The 23628-nt window shown below is 50.9% G+C and overlaps 8 protein-coding genes across 8 annotated transcripts; 2 read left to right on the top strand and 6 right to left on the bottom strand.

The window, feature by feature from the left end:
• Window positions 1-119: 119 nt before the first annotated feature.
• Window positions 120-1925, bottom strand: A1O9_04350 (uncharacterized protein; the record flags this gene model as incomplete). The annotated part of the gene is made up of 2 exons (XM_013406642.1): window positions 120-375; window positions 439-1925. 2 exons carry the CDS (start codon window positions 1923-1925, stop codon window positions 120-122), a joined length of 1743 nt encoding a protein of 580 aa, XP_013262096.1.
• Window positions 1926-2638: 713 nt separating this feature from the next.
• Window positions 2639-4156, bottom strand: A1O9_04349 (uncharacterized protein; the record flags this gene model as incomplete). The annotated part of the gene is made up of 1 exon (XM_013406641.1): window positions 2639-4156. The coding sequence occupies one exon, from the start codon at window positions 4154-4156 to the stop codon at window positions 2639-2641; it is 1518 nt and encodes a 505-aa protein (XP_013262095.1).
• Window positions 4157-5013: 857 nt separating this feature from the next.
• Window positions 5014-7422, bottom strand: A1O9_04348 (uncharacterized protein; the record flags this gene model as incomplete). The annotated part of the gene is made up of 3 exons (XM_013406640.1): window positions 5014-6748; window positions 6808-7111; window positions 7164-7422. 3 exons carry the CDS (start codon window positions 7420-7422, stop codon window positions 5014-5016), a joined length of 2298 nt encoding a protein of 765 aa, XP_013262094.1.
• An 899-nt stretch (window positions 7423-8321) lies between these two features.
• Window positions 8322-10160, bottom strand: A1O9_04347 (uncharacterized protein; the record flags this gene model as incomplete). The annotated part of the gene is made up of 6 exons (XM_013406639.1): window positions 8322-8477; window positions 8536-8768; window positions 8826-9259; window positions 9306-9719; window positions 9836-9920; window positions 9968-10160. 6 exons carry the CDS (start codon window positions 10158-10160, stop codon window positions 8322-8324), a joined length of 1515 nt encoding a protein of 504 aa, XP_013262093.1.
• Window positions 10161-10767: 607 nt separating this feature from the next.
• A1O9_04346 (uncharacterized protein) lies at window positions 10768-12444 on the bottom strand (the record flags this gene model as incomplete). Its single annotated transcript, XM_013406638.1, has 1 exon — window positions 10768-12444. The coding sequence occupies one exon, from the start codon at window positions 12442-12444 to the stop codon at window positions 10768-10770; it is 1677 nt and encodes a 558-aa protein (XP_013262092.1).
• Window positions 12445-13539: 1095 nt separating this feature from the next.
• A1O9_04345 (uncharacterized protein) lies at window positions 13540-16873 on the bottom strand (the record flags this gene model as incomplete). Its single annotated transcript, XM_013406637.1, has 3 exons — window positions 13540-15331; window positions 15381-15947; window positions 15996-16873. The coding sequence occupies 3 exons, from the start codon at window positions 16871-16873 to the stop codon at window positions 13540-13542; spliced, it is 3237 nt and encodes a 1078-aa protein (XP_013262091.1).
• A 1592-nt stretch (window positions 16874-18465) lies between these two features.
• A1O9_04344 (uncharacterized protein) lies at window positions 18466-21657 on the top strand (the record flags this gene model as incomplete). Its single annotated transcript, XM_013406636.1, has 1 exon — window positions 18466-21657. The coding sequence occupies one exon, from the start codon at window positions 18466-18468 to the stop codon at window positions 21655-21657; it is 3192 nt and encodes a 1063-aa protein (XP_013262090.1).
• Window positions 21658-22973: 1316 nt separating this feature from the next.
• A1O9_04343 (uncharacterized protein) lies at window positions 22974-23316 on the top strand (the record flags this gene model as incomplete). Its single annotated transcript, XM_013406635.1, has 2 exons — window positions 22974-23036; window positions 23098-23316. Coding segments are annotated over 2 exons (282 nt in total), but the record flags the coding sequence as incomplete, so codon positions are not given.
• Window positions 23317-23628: the final 312 nt, after the last annotated feature.

Here is a 23628-nt window from a genome sequence, read left to right as displayed (position 1 = left end):
GTTCAAGTATAACTTTCAAGTACTCTGCGTGAGGCAAGACAGGAGCCAACCTATGCATCCATAGCAGCGCAAATCTGACGTCAAATCATGCTTAAACATATTCGTTCACCCATGAGCTCCTAAACGACAATTTCTGTCATCAAATCTTCAGGCCACTTCGGAGCATCTTTGCCGTTCCCTCTTGTGCCGACATTGTAGCTCAACAATACTTCCTCGTCGTCGAACTTGATGATTGGCCTGACAGTTCTGAACACAGATCCTATGGCCTTGCTCTCTCGATCCTCGAAGAAAGATGGATTTAGGAGGATGCCGCTGCTTTTTTGTAGGATCATGCCAAAATACTCGCGTATGCTGTAGTTCATGCCATGATACGAGCTGCTCGACTTATCTGTTAGCCCTGTCCACCATGGACTCTAGACGTCTACTAGAAAATCTTACCGGAAAACTCTCCTTCCATTACGATCCCACAAATCTTGCCAGATTTGGTCAGAATATTCACCAACCTCGTCTGCCAACCACTGGTTGTAGTAGTTTAGCGACAGATCGATGTTGTAGCTACCACCATTTTCTGCCTTTTCTATCAGAGCAGACAGAACTGCAACGACACCTGCTATACCGACCATATAGTCGCTGTTAGGGAAAATGGGCGTGACGGCCTCGTTGTCGTGAAGTCCCATCGCACGTCCAAAGCCTGCTGAGATTCCAACACAGGCATCACTGATCTGTTGCCAACCTGATAAATGGCTCCATGGACCGTCCCAGCCGTAAGTATTCGAGCGGATGGAAACGATACCCCTTTCACGATCTCGGACCAGGTCTATAATTGCATCCTGGCTGAAGCCATACTTGTCTAACACACCGGGCCTGTAACCTTGGACCACCACGTCCGCTTCTCGAATGAGATCCTTTAATCTCATTTTCCCCTCGTCCGTCGTTAAATCCAGACTGCACTGCCACTTACCCCAACTCATGTCGACGGCAAGAACCGTGAAGTCTGCAATATTAGGCGACGTGACTCGCATAACACTGGCCCCGAGCTCCGCCAACCCGCGCGTTACCGCCGGCGCTGCGATGACTCGGGTTAAGTCTAGTACTTTTAATCCCGCGAGAGGCCGACGGGGAGAGGTATCCTTGGTGTCCGGCCACCAGCAAGGTTTGTGAGAGGCATACTTTGTGATCCGGCGTAATCTGAATAATCCTACGTCTGCATTTGCCATGCCGTGCTCCGTGGCTCGAAACGAATCGACCGTCTCGCAAATGACACCAGCTTGCTTGTACACATCTGATGCTAGCCGCTGCATCTCTTTCGCGTCGATGGTTACCATCCGCTCGATGAAAGGTTGCCTGGCATCTTCCCACGTGGTAAGGTCAGGCCTATCGAGGGGCAAATCAATACTATTCAACGTCGGATCAGGGTTCATGCTTCCATGGAGCTGGAAGTATCGATTGTCCTTGGTACGGTAGATTCCCGTGGCGCATTGCCTATAGAGAGAGGAACTCATCTGGTGGAAATCATAATTCGGGAATAAGTCGTCAAGTCGCTTGATATTCTGACCAGTCAAGCTAATGGCACGGTCGGTATCCGGATCAATCGTCCAAACAAAAGCAGACATAAAGAATAGCTGTGCATGGTCTGTGTTGATATGAGCCCCTTTGAGCCGGGCTCCGTATTTGCGTTTCACCAGGGCCGATATCAGGCAGGCTTCCAATCCCTTCAAGCTTGAGGCGGATTCAGCGAATCGCCAGTTGATGGCAAGCGTAGGTAGAGGTGACCCCTTGAAAGAGATCCGTGACGCAAAGTCACGGGCTTCGGGTGGAAGCTGGCTGCTGAACCTCGGATTTCCAAGTAGCGATTGGGTTAGGAGTCGCTTAGATTCCGACTGAATCGAATAAGACTCGAGGATTGAGCTGTTTGTGTCTCCCATCGTTGTTGCACCAAGCGAGGATTCAAACATGAATAAAAAGCACCGGGGTTATAGAGAAGACCTTAACTCGAGCCTCTTTATGTATAGAGCTCAGAGGCCGACCTTCTAGCCTGGGAGATACCCGGAGTGCCATCTGTATTACTCCATCCATCCAAGACATGCCAAAATAGCGTCCGAGGAGATAGAAACTCGCCCCGGAGCATTGAAAGTGTTTCGATACCGGACGTCCTCGGCTGACACCGGCCTCTAATTTCCCAACTGGGCTGAGCACCGGATGAGGACGCACAACCCCATCTTTGTGTCCATGACTGGAGAGTATGCTATTGTTACATCCCTCTGCGTCTCCCTGAGTACTGGTTAGCCAGGTATCTATGAGTGAATGACGGCCATCACTAGCTTTCCTGCTCTGGGCCAGAGTGCGATGGGATAGCAGCTAATCTTAGTCTAGCTAGTCATAAGGTTTGCTGCTATTGTCTTGTATTTCTCACTAATACTTATGAATCCGAGGCTAGTACGGGGGTAGAGGAGCAACCCTTAGCATCAACAGTCTAGTAGAGAGAACCAAAAACATTGGATATAGAATGACTTTCTTCATATCCATTGGGCCAAAACTACAATGCCGAAACCGGCCTGGGTCCGACAGGTTAAGTCTACATACTCACCATTCCGCTGTTATCCCCCTTTTGGACCTTTACCGGCTGCCTGCCAACGCATCAAAGTTTTGAGTTGGTTGGCTTTTGCCGACTGTTCAAGACATGCACTGGTTCGTCGCCAATCTCATCCATTTTGTCCTCCAGTAATCTCGTCATCATAACGACAATATCCTGGTACCTTGGATCGGTATAGACGCTGAATAACTCCAACGGATCCTCTTGACAATCAAACAACTCCCACTCCTTGCACTCCTCACCGCCAGGCCGTGCACCCTCCACGCCCAAATCCTCACAGTACCAGTAAATCAGCTTATACCTCTGATCTCTGACGCCATAATGTGCGTACGCTTCGTGGATAATATCATTGTGCATCCAGTACCGATGGTACGCGACCTGCTTCCACCTCTCGATTGTTTCGCCCGCCAGAAGCTTCCTGAAGCTCTGGCCTTGCATGTAACTCGGCTTTCTAGCCCCGGCGTAGTCCAAGAATAGGGGCGCAAAGTCTACATTATTGACGAGGTCATTGTTTACGCTGCCAGGCTTGATCTCGCGTGGATATCGGCACATGAAGGGCATCTGGAAGCTCTCTTCATACATGAAGCGTTTGTCAAACCAGCCGTGTTCTCCGAGGAAGAAGCCTTGGTCCGACGTGTAGATGACTATTGTGTCGTCCGCTTGGCCGGTTCGCTCGAGCCAGTCCAGCATTCGTCCGACGCTGTCGTCTATACTCTGAATGGTTCGTAGGTACCGCTGCATGTATCGCTGAAACTTGAATTCTCCGAGTTTCTTTTCATTGGAAAAGGTGAAGATGGTGCCGTCATCTGCATCGATGAGACGGAGCCCATGTGGGTTGTTCGGGATCTTTCGAGCACCATCCCACATCAATTCACCGAGCTTTCTACTGCCACCGTCGGGCTGCACTAGCCCGAGGTCCTTGTACGTCAGGTCATCTGCCACGCGCATCTGTGCGATTTTTGCCGCCTTGGCCCTGTTCTTGTAATCGTCAGAGAACGTGTCTGGCACCTTGATCGCCTCTTTGTAGAGGTTCTTGTGTCTGTCATCGCATTCCCAGCTACGATGGGGTGCCTTGTGGTGACACATAAGAAACCATGGCTTATCGCGCGGTCTTTCGTTCAGCCACGCCAGGGATTTATCTGTGATTATATCCGTCGCATAGCCTTCGGTCACGCGCTCATGTCCATCCATATCGATGAAAGTTGGATCCCAGTAGTCACCCTGTCCGGGCAGCACACTCCAATAGTCGAATCCACTGGGCTGACACGTCTCGCCTTCGCCCAGATGCCATTTTCCGACCATGGCCGTGTCATATCCGGCAACCCGAAGGTGCTTTGCCACGTTGGGCGTATTCTTGTTGATTTTGCTGTCGAGGGTCACGACACCGTTGACGTGGTTGTAAGTGCCGGTTAGAATGGCGGCTCTTGACGGAGTGCAGATTGAATTAGTCACATAGCAATGATTCAGCAATATTCCTTCTTTAGCCAGACGATCGAGGTTCGGCGTATGGTTGATATTGGCTCCATACGCTGAAATTGCTTTAGATGCATGGTCATCAGCCATGATGAAAAGAATATTAGGTCGCTTTGCCTTCGCCATGGCAGCTGACTTCGATGCAATGAACCGACTTTAGAGTTGGCGATTCCCCGCTGCCCTCTTCCAGCTATGATGCTACAAGGGATCCTGTGTTGAAGCGAAGGCAACCATATGTTGAACCGCAAAGAACCTAGAAAATTTTAGGGCAAGTATAATTAATATCAAGGTGAAAGCAGGAGAGGAAAAATTATGAAGAAAGGACAAAGAAAACCTGCAACATTAAACAGTCTATGATCCACCACGGCGAGTGGCCACCGGCTATAAAACCGACTTATCGCCATGTTTAGAGATCACGGCGGCCGAGCCAGGGGGTTTTCTTGACAGGCATGTTCATATCATGATCTGCTGGAGGTGGAGATCATGGCTGCTTAAACCATTGCTGGTAAGGAGTCGGTTGCGCATGTGCGGGATTCAAAAGTCTCAGCGCTACGGATGTCGGTCGATGGGGATGCAACCCTCTCTCCTCGGCCTTGAGCAAGTTCCGGAAGTCGGACGCCGATCAAGGTGATGCCGTGCTTGATGATCATCTGGCCATCCTGAGAGCTAGTTCTCTTCCTTTTCTTAATCAAAATTGGGCCTCACTGACAGCCCTATAGTTCCATACTAATTCTCCCAAAGAGAGCATTTTCTCCCACGTGCACGACGCCAGGGATCAGACCCAGTTTGGTTTCCCAAGATTTGCAAAACACGGAGATATGGTAAGGGCTCGAGTAAGCTTTATCTTCATCAGCACACGAGGTCTATCTACACGCGATGGCCTGGGTTGATTATTGCTTTCTGCTCCCATCATTGCGCATAAAAACCTATTACCGTTGACGACCGCTTCACAGAGTGATCGTCGCATTCTTCAAATCTGCCATCCTCGAACTTGATCCCACCCAGAAGGTATAGTTTCCAGAGTCGACTTGATATTTGGCGTTATTGTAGTATCCTAGATCATTCCGGTCGATGGAGAATCCCACCTGCCGTGTCTCACCCGGCTGCAGTTCGATTTTCTCGAAGCGAATTAGCCTCTTGTTGGGAAGCTCAATTTCGGAGTATTGCTGGCGGAAGTACACTTGTACGACTTCCTTTCCGGCGACAATCCCTGTGTTGGTGACTGTGCAAGAGATCGAGACCCCGCTTGAGTTGGATATCTGAGGTGCAGAGATATCAAAGGTCGTGTAGCTCAGACCGTAGCCAAAAGCCATTGGAGCATCGTCGCGGTTCAAACACGGGAAGCTCCAGTCGCCGGCACATCCATTATAACCCGCAGCACCGCCGACATTGTCCGAAGGTAAGTAGTCATAGTAGATGGGGAATGCGCCTTCCGCTGGTGGCATGGTGATGGTAAGCTTCCCGCTGGGATTGACCTGGCCAGTGATTATCTCGACCAGAGCATCGGCGGAAAACTCGCCACCAAGAAATTGGTGAAGAATAGCATTCGCCCGCTTGGTGGAATTATTCAAGACAAAGGCTTGACCACCGTTCAGCACAAGAATAGTCGGAACACCCGTGTCCAGTACGGCATCCAAGAGTTGTTGTTGTCTGCCAGGTAAGCCGAGATCAGCGTGGCTGAAGAATTCCCCATCTGTACGCTGGCCCGTGATCGGGTCCAGGAAGTAGACAGACAAGGAACCCAAGGCTAAGACAGCGACACCGGCATTTCTGGCGGCAATCACAGCGTCTTCGATCCCAGCCTCATCATCTGAGCTGGTCGTCCGGATGTCAACACCCTTGACATACTGAACGTTGGCGGGACTAAACCGTGTTTCTAGGACATCTTTTAGCGTCTGACCATGCAGGGGGGTTGCAGCGGTCGAGGGGGCGTAAGATCCCGGGTCCAAGATGTCTCCAAAAGGTCCAATCAGTGCGACCTTGGACAAGTTTGCTTGTGGCAGAAAGCCGTCGTTGCTCAGCAAGACGATGGCCTCTCGTGAGGCTTGGCGATTGATTTCTAGGTGGTCATTTGAACGGAGAGTTCGATTGAGTTGCTCCAGTGTTGGCAAAGGAAGGTCAAACATCCCGGTTTCGAACTTGATGATCAAGTTCTGACGAACAGCCTCATCCACAAGATCGACGATCTCTTGATCATTCGAGCTGCTGACCAAAAATGGAAAGCATGCGGGCTGGCCGGGAGCCAGCTCAAGCTGCAAACCTGCCCGAAGTGCTTTGATCGCGGCATCCTTGTATGATGAGGCCACCATTGACTGGGTGTACAAATGCATGATACCCATTGCGTCTGACATGATCAAACCTTGAAAGCCCATCTCTGATCGAAGCATGCCTTGTATAAGAGCTGTATTCATCGACATTGGAGTCCGGTCGATGCTGGAATAGGATATCATGATCGCTGTGGGGTTTTCTTTGAGAACTCGGATGTAAGGTATAGCCAGGTCGTTGTATAAGTGATTAACGCCACCATCCATGCTAGCGGTGTTGATGCCACCCATGCCTAGCCCATATAAGAAGTGCTTAACTGTAGTCCCCACCTTGATATAGCCATTTTCGTCGCGTTCCTGCATGGTGCGGACGTACTGAGCAGCAAACTCTCCGATCAAATAGACGTCTTCACCATACCTAGAGACTCATTCAGCCAGGATTCACTTATAACAGAGACCAGGGACTCTCGAACTCACATTTCTCCAACACGACCGTTTCTGGGCTCTTTTGCAACGTCCAGCTCTGGGCTGAGGACCCAATGGGTTCCAAGTGCCATGTTCTCGTCGCGAATAGCGGCAACTACCTGCTCGTACATAGACAAGTTCCAGGATGTTGACAGAGACAATGTCGCGGGGAAGATCGTGCCACCGGGTACATAGATGCTGTTGACTGAGTCCGTGACAGTAATCCAAGGAACTTTCGAGCTATTCAACTGTTCCTCTCTAACCATGTTGGCGTACGGCAGAACGTCTTGCGCTTGGTTGAGCTGCGAACCATAGCCTAGGGGTCGTCAGGAGGAGCCTCACTGGCCACAACAAGAAGCTCGACTCACTCAGGATACCATGCTGCAAGGGATATAGGTTATTCCAGTTTGTTCGATTGAATGAGGCATTGGCCTGAAGCAGTTGCCGGATGCCACCCATCTGCGCTATCTTCTCTTCCCAGCTAAGCTGAGGCAAGAGATTGTCGGCTCGTTCGCCAGCTGGGAGTGACTTGTCCTCCCATGCCGAACTACCTTGTCTAGGCAACAGGACGGCAGACAAGGCTGCCGAGACATTCAGCGCAAACAGAGAGAGGAAGCGACCAGCCATTTCGAACCTTCAATGAGCGAATGCAGTCCTTGCCTGGAAAAATTGGTGCCAGATACCATGTCTTTATATCTTAGGGCGACCGCCTCCGCCGACTGCGTCAATGAGCCTCCGCAGAAAGAGCCCATCGATCTCAATGACGGTTGTGTTGGTCTCCACAATTTAGTTCAGTCTGGGGAAGCGGTAGTCAAGGTCCCGCCGCGTTGGAAGCCAGCCAGGTCTAGCAACGGCAATGCAGCGTTAAGCAAGGGTATCGCCAGCATCACGTTGTGAAGACCGACGAGTCACAGAATTGGTACTCCGCACGGAGCACCCCGTCATGATAATGTGTCATATAGTCTGTCTTTTCGTGCGTTGCAAATCTGGTGCTCGCGTGGGGCAGTTTATGCGGAGGCTGGTTGACGCCTCGCTAGTGTGAAAAGGGGAAAGTGAGCTATGACTACGGCTGTCGGTCGAAAGCCCATGTTCTGTGTCGAACTACGGCCGTCGGTCGTGAATCCCAGTCGCTACCGACTCATATTCCGCTTGTTCCAGAAAAGCTTGAGTCGTGCACGAGTCAGCGGCAAGTGTCTGTCGTCTACTGCGTACTGATCCCGAGTAGTAAACACGTGGAACTCGTCGGAAGTGGCGAAGCGGCCAATGGAATGTTACGATAGCTCAGTATATTCTCTCCTGCTTCATTGCCCTTGACAGTACATGTCTAGTCTTTATGCTATTCAAGGCTAGAAATTGCAGGGCAAATGTACAACATATGGACACATCAAAAGACGAGAGCTGGTCCCTCCACAAAATTGTCTCCTCGATTGTATCGCGATCCCTTCACTTCTCACTTCAACTTTCCCCTGGATCACAATGGCTGCTTGAATGCTTCCTCCCCGAAATTAGATGGGAGTTGTCATATACTATCGAGAACTGTTTGAAGTCTTTGATTCGACATGCGAGGTTATCAATCCTTTGTCTGCTAGCTCGTGCTCCGCGGCTTCTAGATTTACGGCCTTGATTTGAGTCTTTTCGGAGCCGAAGACAGCCTCCATGTCTTCTAGAGATTTTCCAGTTGTCTAGCCTCTTCGTTAGCATACGTCTTTTGGTAGAAATGCAAGGGTGGTCATTTCTTACCTCTCTGATGACAAACCAAGCGTAGGCCACAAGGGCGAAGTTGAAAATGGCGAACATTAGGAATGTCTTCCATCCGAGGTTGTCGACCGCATGTGGCGTTGCCTGGGAGAAGACAAAGTTGAAGAGCCATTGCGTGGCGGTACCGATGGCGATACCGATCTCTCGAGTGCGGTTGGAGAAAATCTCGCCAGTGTACAACCAGGAGACTGGACCAAATGACATGTTGTACGCCGCTAGGGAATAGGTTAGCTGAGATTTTCCAAAAATAATAATTTTAACAATTGCCATACCTGCTTCGAGATAGATCATGGTGATGGAAGCAGCGCCTGCCGGTGACACGCTTTTCTGGTCTTTGGAGGGTGGGTGGGTGGCAGTAAGGCATGCTACTATAAGCATACAAGATCCCATCGCACCTGCGCCACCCATCAAAGCACCCTTTCTGCCAATTCTTTCGACTAAGAAGGCGAGGAAGATGAAACATGACACAACCTTGATGACTCCGAAAAAGCCGCTGATGAGCAATTTGGAGTCGCCAGCGCCAACCGTCTGGAACACTTGAGGGGCATAGTAGGCCAACGAGGTATTACCGGTAAGTTGCACCCCAATCTGTAATGTGACGACAACGAAGACACGCCAGCGATTGGAAGGGAGTAGCATCTCTCTCCAAGTCAATCCTTCAGTGGCGTGAATCTCTGCATCGATTCCAGCAAGAATCTCTCTCATCCTAGACATAGTCAGCAAAGGCTTCACTGGGGAGCACGACCACATACTCCGAGCGGACCTCCTCATTATCGCCACCACGAACCCAGATGAGCGATTTCATGGCGTGCTCGTGCTGACCACGCTTTGCAAGCCAGCGAGTACTCTCCGGGAGGAAAAGCATGCCCAAACCGAGGATCCCGCCAGGGACAAGTTGCAGGCCGATCGGAACTTGCCATTGACGAGTTCCAGAAGCCATTTTTGATGAAACAGCATAGTTGACCCAATAGCTGGTCATGACTCCAAGCGTGAAGAAAAATTGGAACATGCTGCCGAGTTGTCCACGAATATTCTTAGGCGCCATCTCCGCACTGAACATGGGGATCATGACTGTGGCCATGCCAACACCAATACCTGAAACAACTCGAGCAGCGTAGAAGGCTCCAAGGTGATGTGTGTTGATGGTTTGAACTACCGCCCCGATGCTATGGTCCGGGAGTATTAGCGTCAGACTTCGAAGGGAGCCGCTCAAAACCATCAGGTGTCGTTCAAGATCCAAGAAAGCCAAGCCCTTGAAATGGATAGGTGAGTAGGGGCATACCAGAAGATGATAGAAGCTAGGGCAATAGACCATCGGCGGCCATATCGCGCTGTGAATGGCCACGTGAAGAAGCAGGCGAAGAACGCTAGAACCCGTCAGTGGGCTATCCAATCCCAAGTAACAAAAACGCACCTCCAGCCTGGAGGAGACTGTTGGAGTTTGAGGCCACAGTCGTCTTGTGAACGTTGCTGTAACGGAAATCGTCTTGGAATGACTTGAGAGTGAGGACGCCACCAATGATGCCCGTGTCATAGGCGAACAGGAACGAGCCAATGCAGCAGACTGCGACGACAAAGAATGCCCTGAAGGTCCCAAGGGAAGGCATGATGCTTGCGTGAAAAGGTAGCAACCTGCAGATTATTGATGTGTCCGTTGCACGCAAGACTCAAAAATCACCTCGAGAGGCAGGATCTTCAGAATAAGTAGCTCGACCAGCAGTCTTGGGACCCTGCCCGCGGCCACTGGCCTGATTCTAGTGTAGCCCGAAGAGTTCTCACGGCATTAACCTGGGGAGTGTGGGGTTGGTTGATCGATGCTCCAGTGTGTACCCCGACACGAAGAGACCGACATCCGTGCCGTGATTCGGGGCCGACATCCGCAAGGATCAGGTGGTCTCCCGCTACGCCGCCACGAAGTAGAATTGAATCGTATTGGAGGCCACGGAGACTCTTGTTCAAAGTTCATCCACAGCCTCGGCGAAAGTATTTGTGGTATGATTCGAACGTGCCGATTCTACCTTGCGTCTCTGAAGTCCATTCCACGGAAAAGATATAACAGCAACTAGTAGAGGTCAGGGCGTTGTTCGGCCCATCGGTGATTGTTTTGACGCCTACCGGGTTTTGAAGTGGCCATGTTTTCCCGCTGGTTTAAGACCTTCGCGCCGCGTGTTTCCAGCGAAGTTTCTGGATTCTGATTTCTGGCTCTTCCTCACGTCAAGGGAACAGGAGTGGTTGAGAAGAAAATGGGGACGGGGAGCCATGTCGATCTGCTTGCTCGACCTCCACACTAGGGTTCGGCACGTAGACCAGGGGTGAATTTAATCGAAGGCCTCTATCTTGTTCGAAGGAGAGAACCCTGTACATGTTGCGTTGTCGATTCGATGGGAGCTCAGTGGTAGCACTATATGGGGACGCTCCAGATGATGGTTCCCCGTCCTCGAATTCTGCTTGTCGTAACAAACTGTGTATAGCCAGGCGTTGTTTCGCCCTTGCCGCTTCAGAGAGCACCGGGTCACGGCTCTGCTCAGTCGAGGGAGATCTGAAGATGAGATGGGTCCAGTCGCCAGGAGAAGAGCTGCATGTGGAGATCAACCGTTCCAGATCTTTCAGGATAAGACCGACAGGCGCCGAATAGCGGAAAAACCGCTTAATCGCAGCCAGACACAATTCTGCTCGGCTGATAGCATACTCTTTGGATAATTGAGAGCTTTCTGGCTGGGCATAAGCGAGAAATAAGACGAGGCGACAGGCATGATAGCCGCAAATTGCTGTATCGTACTCCAAAATTGGCGAATGCGTGCAATGTGAATTCAAATCCGAGAGCTTTTGAATAATGGAAGTTGAACTTTCGGAGCACATTTGAACGGCCCCCTTCGTGGCTTCTGCGTCGAGACCGGCCAGGATTATTGCAGGAGCCGCTTCGGGGTAACCTGGGAGCAGTAAGCGGTATAAGTCGCAGCGGCATTGATGCCATGACAGCTGCATGACCAGATGTCTGGCCAGCCAAGGGCTCGAGACAACCTGCGCCATATCTGCCATCGTTAAATTTGAGCCCGCCTGCATTTGACTTTGTAATTGGTTAAGCTCATTATGCAGGCTGCGTATCAGCTTAGGGAGTTGGGGAAAGGGCTCATCACAGATTGTGAGTGCGCGATTCAACTTCATGATGTCCCTTCGTATCGATGTCATTCTGACAAATAGCCGATACGCGCCCCCTTCTGTGTACGATGATGACGCCGAATCCTGGAAGTGTTCCTCGTCACCCGGAAGTTGTAGGTAGACGTTTTCAAATGGCAAAATCTCGTACTCGGGTAGGCCAATCGAGAAATACTGCTCTAGGATTTTCAACGACCACAGAGTGCGGCGTCGTACCTCGCTGCTGACAAAATCCAAGCCATGCCTCTCGTAATTAAGTCTCATTGCTGTAGCGGCTCTAGCAGCAAGACCAGCAAGCATGAAGGCTCTGTGCGAAGCGCCAGTGTCGATGCGGTATGCCACACAGAGGACCAAGGCTTGAAGCCGTGCCATACTGGGGCTCTCTAGAAGCTGCAGGACCAGTTCCTCGCTCCTCGAGATCCATGCTAGACTTCGTGCTTGGGCCGCTGGCTCCATCTTTCGATGAAAAATGGTGATACCACATATGGCAAAAACCAATGCCTCATCAAGCGAGCCTTCCAGCAGCCGCTCTTTAGTCGACCTTGGATGGAGGAAAGCAAACGATGGGACTGGATGGAGAACCTTGAAGAATTCTTCGACGAGGTTGTTGGTAAACTGGTCAGGTCCAAAGATGACAGGGCTGTTCGGTAGGTTGAGGTCGGGAGCTACTGTAGCACCAACTTCGACTTCCGCGTGACCACAACCGCGCGATAAGGATTCTAGAGCTGGGTCCATAGCAACGCTGTCAGGCATCAACATCAAAGGCGCGCTATATCCTCGTACGTCGCTATGGTCCTGGACGTCCAACGGTTCAAGTCGGTGAGGAGTTCCGTAGTCACATGCCCACTTCTTCCTCGCGCAATTTGAGCACTGAGGGACACCCTGGTTACAGCGACTTTTTTGTTTGCGGCACTGTAGACAAGCATTCCCGCCGCGAAGTTTTCGGGGCTGATTCGTCACCATGTCGCAAGAGACGCTTTCGCTCTCCGAAGTGGTGCGCTGGGAGAGAGTACATGCGAAACCGAGCCTTTGGCAGGGCTCGCAGCCAGGAACCCTGCCATGGCAGCGCACCTTTCGGGAATAGCACTGGTCGCAGCTTTTCCTGGTCCTTCGAACAGTAGCTCGCTCTGTACCCATTCTCACATTTTAGCAAGGACCATGATACCTCATCCTTTGAAAGGTGGGGAATTTTTACTTTGAACTGTGTCGCTTGAATGGGCTCATCCGAACCTCGAGGTCGACACGGGGCGAGTGCGGGGGAGGAGTTCGGGCGGGCACGGGTATCTATAGATATACGTAGGCCCTCCGTACACTTCGTTCATGTTCTTGCACTCGGCAGCATTAGGAAGAGAGAAAATATATATTATTTAAGGCACTGGCACGCTACGCAGTTTAGTCAGTTTAGTTTCACGGGACATCCATAATATTAATATTAAATGGCAAACATCGCATTTTTCATAGTACCCCACAATACCGTGGTTTATCTCACAGTCCTCCTCGCTAGACATGGGTTTCACGAAGCTTAGTGACATTAAAAGAGGTGAGTTAAGTGTCTACTGAACACGCCGAAGCCTCTCAAAAGTCGCGACCTTCATTCTAACTCTAGCGGTTCGGGTTATAATACCTTTTAGGTGTAGGAACTAATTAATCAATTAATCAACTACTATTGTATTTCTGTGAGGTAGCTAAATGTGAGCTCTCCGCCAAAGCTGCTTACTATCATTACTCGAATTAGTGAGTGCTTCAATCTCAGAGCTAACGTCATAGCTATGGCCTTGCTTTATAGACTAACGAAGCTACGCCAGAGTCAGAGGTGAAAGAGTAGAGCTTCTAAGCGCTTCCATTCGCGTGGCCATTTATGTAAGGCTCCTCCTCGTCGTAAACAAGCGTCAATGTTGTTGGAATGGGACTCTCCTTCGAATTCGCGTCGAGGTACGATCTCATATTCACACCTGCAATCTGATGAGAAATCGTGCTGAACTGACCCTGTCTGCCTGGTGCACGTCGCAGGTTCTTAAGACGGAATATTTCTTTCAGCGTTGAGACAAGTGCAGGTGCTACCAGCCGGGCTCCGAAGCAGAAGTGGAGACCATGGCCCAATAGTATGTACGAGGAGATGGGGCGGTGAGGGTCAATAACCTCGGGATGTGGGTAAGCGACGGGATCCATGGCTGCTCGCGAAGTGGCAACTAGGACCGTCTGGTTTGCCTTGATGCGAATATTGCCGCGCTGACCATCCTTGATCGTGATATCTTGTGCCGCTACACGCGGTAGGCCTGGCACGACACCGGCGTGGCGCATGCCCTCGTACACAAAGCCGAGCAGCTCCTTGTCTGCGGCAGCGTCCTCGCGATGAGCAAGCTCGACGATTCGTGCCTTGTACTTCTCATATCCCGGGCTGAGGTACAGATCAATGAGGAGGGAGGCCTGCTGAGTAAGATTGCCCGCTACAGGAGCGGCCATGCCGATACAGTCGCCGACAAGATCACCAGCAGGCAGATCGCTCTTAGCAAGCTCTTTATAGAGACGATCGGCATCGGGGCCGACTTCATAAGCGGTACCCTTTTCGACGAAGTCAGCAAAGACTTCCTTGTAGCCGCCAGTTTGGGTAGAGAGGTGTCCATGTAGAATGCCGCGCAGGAGAGGCGCAACTTTCTTGCTAGCTTCGCGGAGCTTCCACTCTGAGTGCGGGAGTATGTTGAAGGATTGATATATGAAAAGAACAAGGTAGAGGTCGAAGAGCTCGGCCCGGGTAATCAGGCCGCGCGGGTGCTGTTCAGACTTGAGGGGGATGGCGAAACGCTCCGCAATCCATAGGATTGGGGTCACATTTGTGACATCTCTGATTATATCGATCGTCTTTCGACCATCCACATAGGACAGGGAGCTCTTTTCGATAAGATCTCGTACAGTCTTCCGGAAGTATTTCGAGACATGGGCTTCGAAGCCTTCCTCGAAAAAGGCACGGTGGAGGAAGTTCGAACGCTCGTCATGCTTTCTTTGCTGGTCCCAGCCAATCATGAAGTCATGACCATTAGTACAGTTGCGAATGGCAGCCTGGTACATGACACGGAAATTGTCCCGGTCCTCAAATACCTTCTTACACCCTTCTTGCGTGTGAATGCCGACAATTTTAGTAGCATTGGTTGCAGGTCGTTGGAGATCATATTGCTGGAGCACGTCGTTGCCCTCGAGGATACCTCGCACAGCTGAAGGTGTGTAGAATGGCAGCAGGGCATAGGTTGATGTACCGGTAAACTCGCCAGGAAGCGCATGAAAAAGAAGAGTCGGCATGACACCGCCGTACGAACCTGGTGCAACACTGCCAGCCAGCTTGGACATTCCCCAGTTGGTAAGCGTACTGCTATTGAAATCGTAGGTGAGAAATCGGTCGCCCCTGACCAGAGACACTGCATCGTCCAGGATGCCACGACCGGTTGTCTGCCCCGGGCACACACCACTTCCGGGCATGGGCTGCTTGGTACACTCTGCCTGCAATCCAGGATACAGTTCCATGTTATCGATATGGCCATATAAGAGTTCGGCAGCTCGAGCAGTTTCCTCATCTTCACACCATTGCATGAAAGTCTCATATGGCTTCAAGTTCAGGTACTTTCGAAACCTGCACCGCAATTAGCTTGTCTTCGAAGATATCAGCGGAGAGTTAGTACTCATTCAGACTACAGACGTTGAAAACGCCTCTGGCCTGGAGCTGGCCTAATATGTCCACAATCTTTAAGCTTGCAGGTGTGCCGTGTGGGCCAAATGCATGAGCCGGCTCCTCAATGCAATCCTTGATGACCCTACCTAGATCTGCATCGCTAAACCTCCCATCAGGACCTCTCTTCAAGCCATTGAATGTCCATTCTCTCGGCGGCGTTGACATTAGATTGTGTCCTTCCTGTTTCATTACTTTATGGAAGAGTTCAGGTGTCATCTGGTCAATTGACTTCAGCTCCGGGAGGTTGGATCTGAGAATATCCTCCATCCATTCCCCGTCAGCGGCACTTAGGGCGGCGTGCCAGTGGTAAAGCACAGCGAATTCGACAGAAACAACACTACCCGCACCCCTCTGAACACGTTCGCCTCGCACCTTAATCTCACCTCCTAGATCGAGAGACCACTCTGAATTGGCGCGCGGTGTGTTGAGGATCGCAGCAACATAGTCTTTAAGGACCACCGAGGCAAATAATCCTACGTTAATGTTTCTGGCGAGCTGGAAGATGTCTTCATCTTGCCTGAGTCATGTAAGACAAGTTGTAATTCATCGGTTTCACTGGACTTACCACTTCTTCTGCTCCTCAGTCAATTCATCCCAATCACCGTACTTGTTGTCTTCATTGACGGACCAAAGAGAGTAAGCAATTTCGTTGTGGTTTCTAGAGAACATTAATAGAACCGCAATGACTCCAGGCGGCATCAGCATGATTCGTTCCGAAGCAATTGAATCCGGATAGATCATGCCATTCTGGTAGGTTCGAACTCGCTTTTGCTCCTTGCCTGTGTTGCCGTATAGTGTGCTGAGGTCGACATAGCTGGAAGTCTCATTGATCCATTGTTGTGAGCGCGAAGTTTGGAAGCACTCGTGAATGACAATAGTGGCGAAGGAAAAGAAGAGCCTGTTCAAGCCGGAAGGGTGTGGCCGAAACGGACCAGTCCGTTTGAGGAGTTTCTCAAACACCAGCTCTGGATCGGGTAAATTGGGGCCTTTTGGTCTCCCAGGAGGAACACTTCGACAATACGGAGAGCCAGCCTTGCCCATCTCGGGGTCCCAGTGATTGTTTCCCCCTCCGTCGTGCCTTCTGTACCGATTTTCTGGCCCAGCGAGAGCTGCTGGGGGATGAGGTAGGTCGTGCCATAGCATCTTGATGAATCCACCAGAGACCTTGGCGCTTAGTCCACTGTCTAATGGCAAGGACTGCAGCATTGAGACACCATGCTCGAGCAACCACTTCTTGTCATCCAGTGGTTCTCCGGATGCGAGGGTATTGAAAGCCTGAATCATGGTCTTTGTGTTCTTTCCTCCCAGATGTAGAAGGTCATGGAAGACCGACGTCTTCTCATCTGAGGCACCACCCGCCTCATGGAGGTCGGTCTTGCCATCCGGTGCAGTGGGAGCAGCCCGCCATATCATCCGCCACAAAGCGGTTAAGGCACTAGCCATTATTACGAGTCCAGACAGAATAAGAGACATGAATCCTAAGACCGCCAACTTGAGTCGATAAGGAGGAAGTGAGGGTGTTGGAAGTCATCTTGCATGAGGAGTAAAGCTATTTGTCTGAATCGTGATTCGGGCAACCCTCCAAGAGGTCCTTTGCTATTGCGTGTTGACATTTGACAAGCATTGGTGAGACCAAGATGCATTGTACTGGAGCTACTGGTTGTCGGTGTGCATCATCGATGTATGATCGACGTTAGCCCTCGATAAATAAAGGGGTGCCGCTGTCAATCCGCATGCCCTAACTAGGCTACAATGCCAGCACATCCGCGGGGCTGAAGATGGAGGTTGGGGAGAATGTGGAACAAGCGGTAGATGATTCGCTAACCTTGTATCCTCGATCTGGCGATTCTTGACAGAATCGGGAAGAAGCTGCATAGCTTGACCTAAAAAGCGGAGACAGCTGAGTATCATAGGTACTTCGCCTATCTCATAGATCGAAGAATTGACATAAGCATGCTCCGGAAAGTGGTTCTCCGCGTCACCGATTGATTGCCGAGCCTTTGATCTGCCGCAAGCTGAGAGAGAGGCCTGCTCGTTTTTCTTCTCCCCATCTGAAGGGCTGACGGCTATGGAACTATCCGCTCCCGAAGAGCGTCATGTCTCCATACAACCTCGATGGGGACTTGAATTGGGCGATACCGCTTCGACGCCAAAGCGACCTAAACTATCTAAACGATTTTGATCACGAAATGGCAGATGCTGGCGTATGTCATGCACATTAAGCTCCGCTCACACACCGAAAAGGTATGTGATCGCCCGATAATTGAGGATCAACTTCCCTTCTTGAATAGCCACCCTAAAGCACGGGCCAGTACATCGACAGGCTTGGGAGAAAGCTGCCCGTTTATGCGAAGCAACTTGTCCTTCTTCAGGCATGGATGGTGGGTTTTGCTCTCAATATCTGCACATGCTTGGGGCTGCCCGAAAACACCATTATGGATGCTTGAGGTATCCCGAGAGTTCCGTGGTTGACTCGAATATTCCCTCAATCATTCATGCCGCCCTCATTATTTCGTTGTTTCTGCTGTGATACAACTTCGAAACCAGAGACTCGTAGGTTAAAAATGATCGAGACCAGGAACCATCGGTGGTCTCGACCCAGGTATCCCTTGCAAGATGCCTCAGAGAAGTCAGTGCCGGTACCTCCAACCATTGCAACTTTGGGCGAGATGAATTCATCATCCCCGGCTAGACATTCAGAACTGCAGCAAGACCCCAATGCTTCAGTCAATTGGCATCCATCTGTGACAAAGACAGGAGCAGCCCATTATTTGATGCAGTCGAATCCAGGAGATGAGCGTGGCGCCTCCTCACATCAGTCTACCAAAGACCCACAAACTCCTGTCGGATCTTCCACCGCAATCTCGCCGCCTCAAAATGCGCCAACGCCAACATCAGTCAGCCACCAACACCATTTGCCATCAGGTGAAATAAATGGGACGGGGTCCTCCCCTTGGTTTGCACACCACAACGAGACCCATGTCCCCGACGGTCTGACTCCATTCACTCGAAGCACATATCCGCTGCAAGCAATAATGGAGAGTCTCAAAGAATCGCACTCACCACCAACAGGATCAGAGGAAGGACTTGACCCAACAGTCCCTGAAATTCAAGAGCCTGATCCAAGTGTGGCGACGAAAAGGATACTGAGGAGAACCCCGCGAAGTTGGTCACTGAGGGAGGTGGCATCAGAACATTTCGAACAGACATCAATCTCGCAAGCTTCGTCAACAGCTTCGACGGAAAATTTGGCTGAAAATTCGACAACTGATGAGGCAGTCCATTCCAAAGTCGAGCCAACTGAGGACGAAAGCACGGATGCTTTGCCAGCGAACAGTTGGAAACGACAGGTCTATCCCTTGCGCTCAACCATGAGTAATGGGTCTACCCAAGAATCAAAAGACGTTCCATCTCAAAGCGAAATAGGCCTCACAAATGGGGCAGCCTCAAACTATATCAAGGAGAACAGAGAAGCTTCTCAGGAAGGCGCTGCATGGGACGGGCAAATGTGGCCGATGAAGCAATTCATCAGCGAGCAAGCTCGACTATCGCCTTCAGGAAAAGTGCTAGGCAGTGAGATAGATCATGCAACTAACACACTTGCGCTACAAGTCGTCAAGAATGTCCAAGCTAGTGAAGAAGGCACGTCGTTTCAACGACAAGCATACCCTCTACAGGTACCTGTAGCTAGCCTACTATCACCACCCTCATCAGAGGCCGGCCCAGAGAGCACTAACAAGACCTCAACACCACAACTCTCCGGACACGCCCACTCAGCCGAACATAATAAATTGCTAAAACGACCAGCATACCCTTTGCAAACTGCCGCTAGTATAACCAGTCTAAGGCTCTCGCCAACCCCGCCAGCATCGCCAGATAGAGAACATGCTGATGCAACCAGAGCGGTGGCCAGTGAAACTCAGGAGGCTAAAAAGGTCCTGAGAAAGGTTCGGACTCTCCGTCGTGATGCATACCCCCTACAGTCACCAGCAAGCGTGCTGAACTTGAAGGAACAAGCACAATCGCAACCATCAGTTACAGAGGACGACCCAACACCAGACGCTGGACTGGCGTCGACGAGTCTGCAGCCATTCAAGACGCGCAACGAAGCCAAGCCACAGCGCCGTCAGGGTTATCCATTGCAGTCACCAGCGAGTCTAATGAACTTGAAAGATGCAACAGCCCAGGAAGCATCAGCGGCAGAGGTCAGCGCAGGCCAACTACATGATCAACCTTTGGATGACGTCCGGAAACATACCCAGACTTCCAACACCACCGGTTCTTTCCGTCGTCAAATCTATCCTTTACAGTCGGCAGCAAGCATGGCAAACCTCAAGAGGTCATCGACGCCGCCCCCACCAGCGGAAGAGTACCGCTCAAAAGATACCTATGGAGAACCTGTGATCAACCATGCAGAGGGAAAACGAACTACCGATGGATCAACTCCAGTCCCTCGCCAGTTCTATCCCTTGCAAACATCAGCTAGCATCCCATGTCTGCGGCTTCCACCATCACCATCTCCTTCACCCCCGCCGTCAGCAGAAACGGAGCCGCAGGACAAAAATCAACTGTATGCTCCCTCGTCCCGAGATAGAGAAATTGCATCCAAGGTGATCAAGCACTGGCGTCGCCAAGTATATCCATTGCAATCATTTGATAACGTATCACTCTTCAATCGACCACCTACACCACAACCCTCAGAACCTGAAGCAAAGGGGGAGCATGACGTGGAGCCAATTCAACTTCCAAAGAACATCCGAGCTGTAAAAGACGCAGAGGCGCATGAGTCTAAAGGTCGTACCATCATTGTATGTCTGGATGGGACTGGTGATAAATTCGACAATGACAACAGCAACATTGTTCACCTGATCAGCGCCCTCAAGAAAGATGATCCATGTCAAGTGTCTTACTACCAAGCCGGAATAGGGACCTATAGCAAAGGCGGGCTCAGTTCTGGTGTCTCCGCCGCACTGGACATGGCAGTCGGATCAGAACTTGGACTACACGTGCGAGATGCATACCAGTTCTTGATGCACAGCTATAAAGAAGGTGACAAAATCTGCATCTTCGGCTTTTCACGAGGAGCGTATACTGCCCGGTGTTTAGCGGGCATGGTTCACAAGGTCGGCCTCTTGCCTCCTCGGAATATTGAGCAGATTGCCTTCGCCTACGAGTTCTATGCGAATGATACGCCCGAAGGCTGGGATCAAAGTGAGGATTTTAAGGCGACATTCTGCATCGATGTTTCTGTTCACTTCATCGGATGCTTCGACAGCGTGGCTAGTGTGGGCTTAATCCCCCGGCAGTTGCCATTGAGTTCGACGCCAAACAATAAGGCTCGCTATTTTAGGCACGCAATGGCGCTGGATGAGCGGCGAGCTAAGTTCAAGGTCTGCCGCCATCAACACAAAGCCTTGGATGACACACAGCAAGCCGAAACCGCATTCGGCATCTCCACAAACCAGAATGATGCGCCTCCATGGGCTTCACGCGCAAGATACGGAGAAGATTACCATCCTAACGTTACTGACGAGGAGTTTGAAAGACTAGCAGAAGCGGAAGAGACATTCGACACCGACGTCCTCGAAGTGTGGTTCGCAGGCGCCCACGCTGACGTTGGTGGAGGCGCAGTGGCGAATGTCGAACGGCATAAACTAGCCCAGATCCCATTGCGGTGGATGATTCGACAAGCCTTCGAGTGCAACACCGGCATCATCTTCAAGACCAAGAAGCTTGCTGAATTCGGCCTCGACGTACACACGCTATGGCCCAAGTACAGAAAACTCAATGTCCCAGTCCACGGTCCCCCACCCTCCTTCCTCGAGAAATACGACAAGTGTCTCCCACCGAAATCCATTCGGCGCTCCAAGCTGGTTTCCATCGACAAGGTCGAAAATGGGGAACAGTTCTACCACCTGAAGAGCCAAAACGACGAAGACTGGACATCAGAGCAAGTTGAGGACTTCTACGACGCCATGTCATCCCTGAACGATCAGCTGGTGCAGGCTCCACGCTGGTGGATCTTGGAGGTTTGGCCGGTCCAGTACAAGGTTCCTATCGCACCCGGTGAGGTCCAGTTCAGAACTGGCATGAACCTCGGACGGTATCGTGGGGTTGATGACTTTGAACCGAACATACATTGGACCGTTCTGCATCGCGAGCAGCATATACCATACAGGATCCAAGCGAGGACGGCGGCACACACTAAGTGGCGTGTTGTGACATAGCAGAGATGGTGATTTCTAACAGCAAATGACCATTCAGCCAGGCGCCTTACTCCTGTCTCGGCGACCCAAGGGGCTGCCAAAAGGAAGTCAACAGCGCCACCGCCAATCGCAAATTCCCTTCACAGCGACCGCCGCCCGGACAGCTCTAGACAATGGAGACACTCCTCCCCCTTATGATGACTCTGGCTGAACCGCCCTTCGAATATGATGAACATGAGGCTAACGCCTTATCGAAAGCTATTTCTATGTAATAGCATGCACGTTGGTATGGATTGAGGTTAAATGATTGGCAAGTGAACTTCATTCTGTTCGTCTTTGGCTAGGATACCAAAAACTAGGCAAGCTAGAGTCCTAATGAGAACTCAAAAGTATTGGAAACTAGAAACCGTTATCATGACAAGCATATATGATCCCTGGAGGTCCCTTTTGTTATTCATCCTCCTCCCTCCCCATCCATTCCCTTGAGTGACAACCCATAAAGATGAACCTAATATACTCAATAATGTTACAATAATAATCCTGTCACCCAAGACATCCATCCTGCAGGCTTCGCGCTGGGGTCGCTGATCTTCCAATTCGGCTGAAGCTTGCGGACCAGATTCCTTCTAAACCTGACCACGTCGCCCCCCGGGTCCATGACGCTCCCCAGAATTGTGGCACATTGCACCAGTGTCCTGCCAGTCTCATCCCTGACCACGTTCCTGGGCCGATCGTAAGTGGTATCGGTTCACCGCTGAATAAGCCGGTCTTGACGGTCTTCCCGCAGTTGCAGCCCTTGAAGACAAACTGGAAATCCGGGGTCCCTTTCCTGAGCACCATTTTCATACTTCCGCGGGACCCCAGTCAAGCCAGTCACCGCTGTAGACTTTGCTCGTCCTTTTTGTTTCAAGCGTCCCAAGTTGACCACCCCGGCGAAGCTGTCGGTGGGATGAACCCATTGTAGTTTTCTACTGCCGGAATCCAGTCCCACTGCCCCCTCTCTCTACTGCTTATCGTAAGCTTGGTCCATGTACGGCCTATCTTTGTGGATAGCTACTAACTATTCTATTAGGCTCAGTTTATTAGTAGTCTTAGGACTTAACTCCCTCTTAATTACTAGTCTTCTAGAGTATTCTACTTGCTCCTTAGGTTTCTTCTTCTTTTAAGTACTTTTCTTAACTTTTTCTAGATTCCTTCAAGTCAAGCCCTTTCTAATATCTCGGCGCCACGTGACCCGTTCTTTGGCCACTTTTAATTACCCCAAAAGAGAATGATTCCGTGCCCCTTAAACGATTACCACTAGATCCAGCCCTTCTTCTGTCACTGCAGCATGCAAGATGGTGGGCGTTCCTGGAAGATCAAAGAGCTGCGGCACCTGTCGAATCCGTAGGAAAGGAGGTGTAAGTACCTGCATTTCCCAGTCTGCGTCATGCACAGAATGGTTAACGGCGACCTCTCTAGTGTGACCGAAAGCGACCGTTTTGCAGGCACTGTTTGAAATTAAGATTAAAGTGCGATGGATACGGACGGAACACCGTCTTCGTCACTTCTACAACTAGGTCTCCCCCACGGTATCGGGGCGAGGCAGCCGAGTGGCAGATCACTCTTCCCAACGCCCTGGCGAGATCTGCCCATGAAGAAAGGTATTTTGATATCTTCTGGAGGACGTATCTTCCCGAGAAGAGGCCATTTCCTAACCATGTCACCCGGTATACAAATGGGGGGTGGACGAATACGCTACCTCAACTCAGCAGCAGGTCACAGCCGATCCGAAAGACGATGATTGCTGTGTGCCTCACAACAGCGGGCGGGCGGAAAACAACGTCTGGGAGAAGGAGCAGGGGCTCAAGGGCTATATCAGTTCTCTAAAGGACATATTAACTGCCCTTGCCGAACCCAAGGCAGCGACTCTAGTCACTCTTTGCGTAACTTCCAGACTCTATGGTCTTTACGAGGTATGTAATTTTTTCCTACCCAGCTCTATAGGCATAG

This window comes from Exophiala aquamarina, assembly GCF_000709125.1.
Source record: "Exophiala aquamarina CBS 119918 chromosome Unknown aczIA-supercont1.3, whole genome shotgun sequence".
Lineage (NCBI taxonomy): Eukaryota > Fungi > Ascomycota > Eurotiomycetes > Chaetothyriales > Herpotrichiellaceae > Exophiala > Exophiala aquamarina.
Note: the sequence above shows the minus strand (reverse complement) of the source record. Positions and strands in the feature narration are given on the sequence as shown.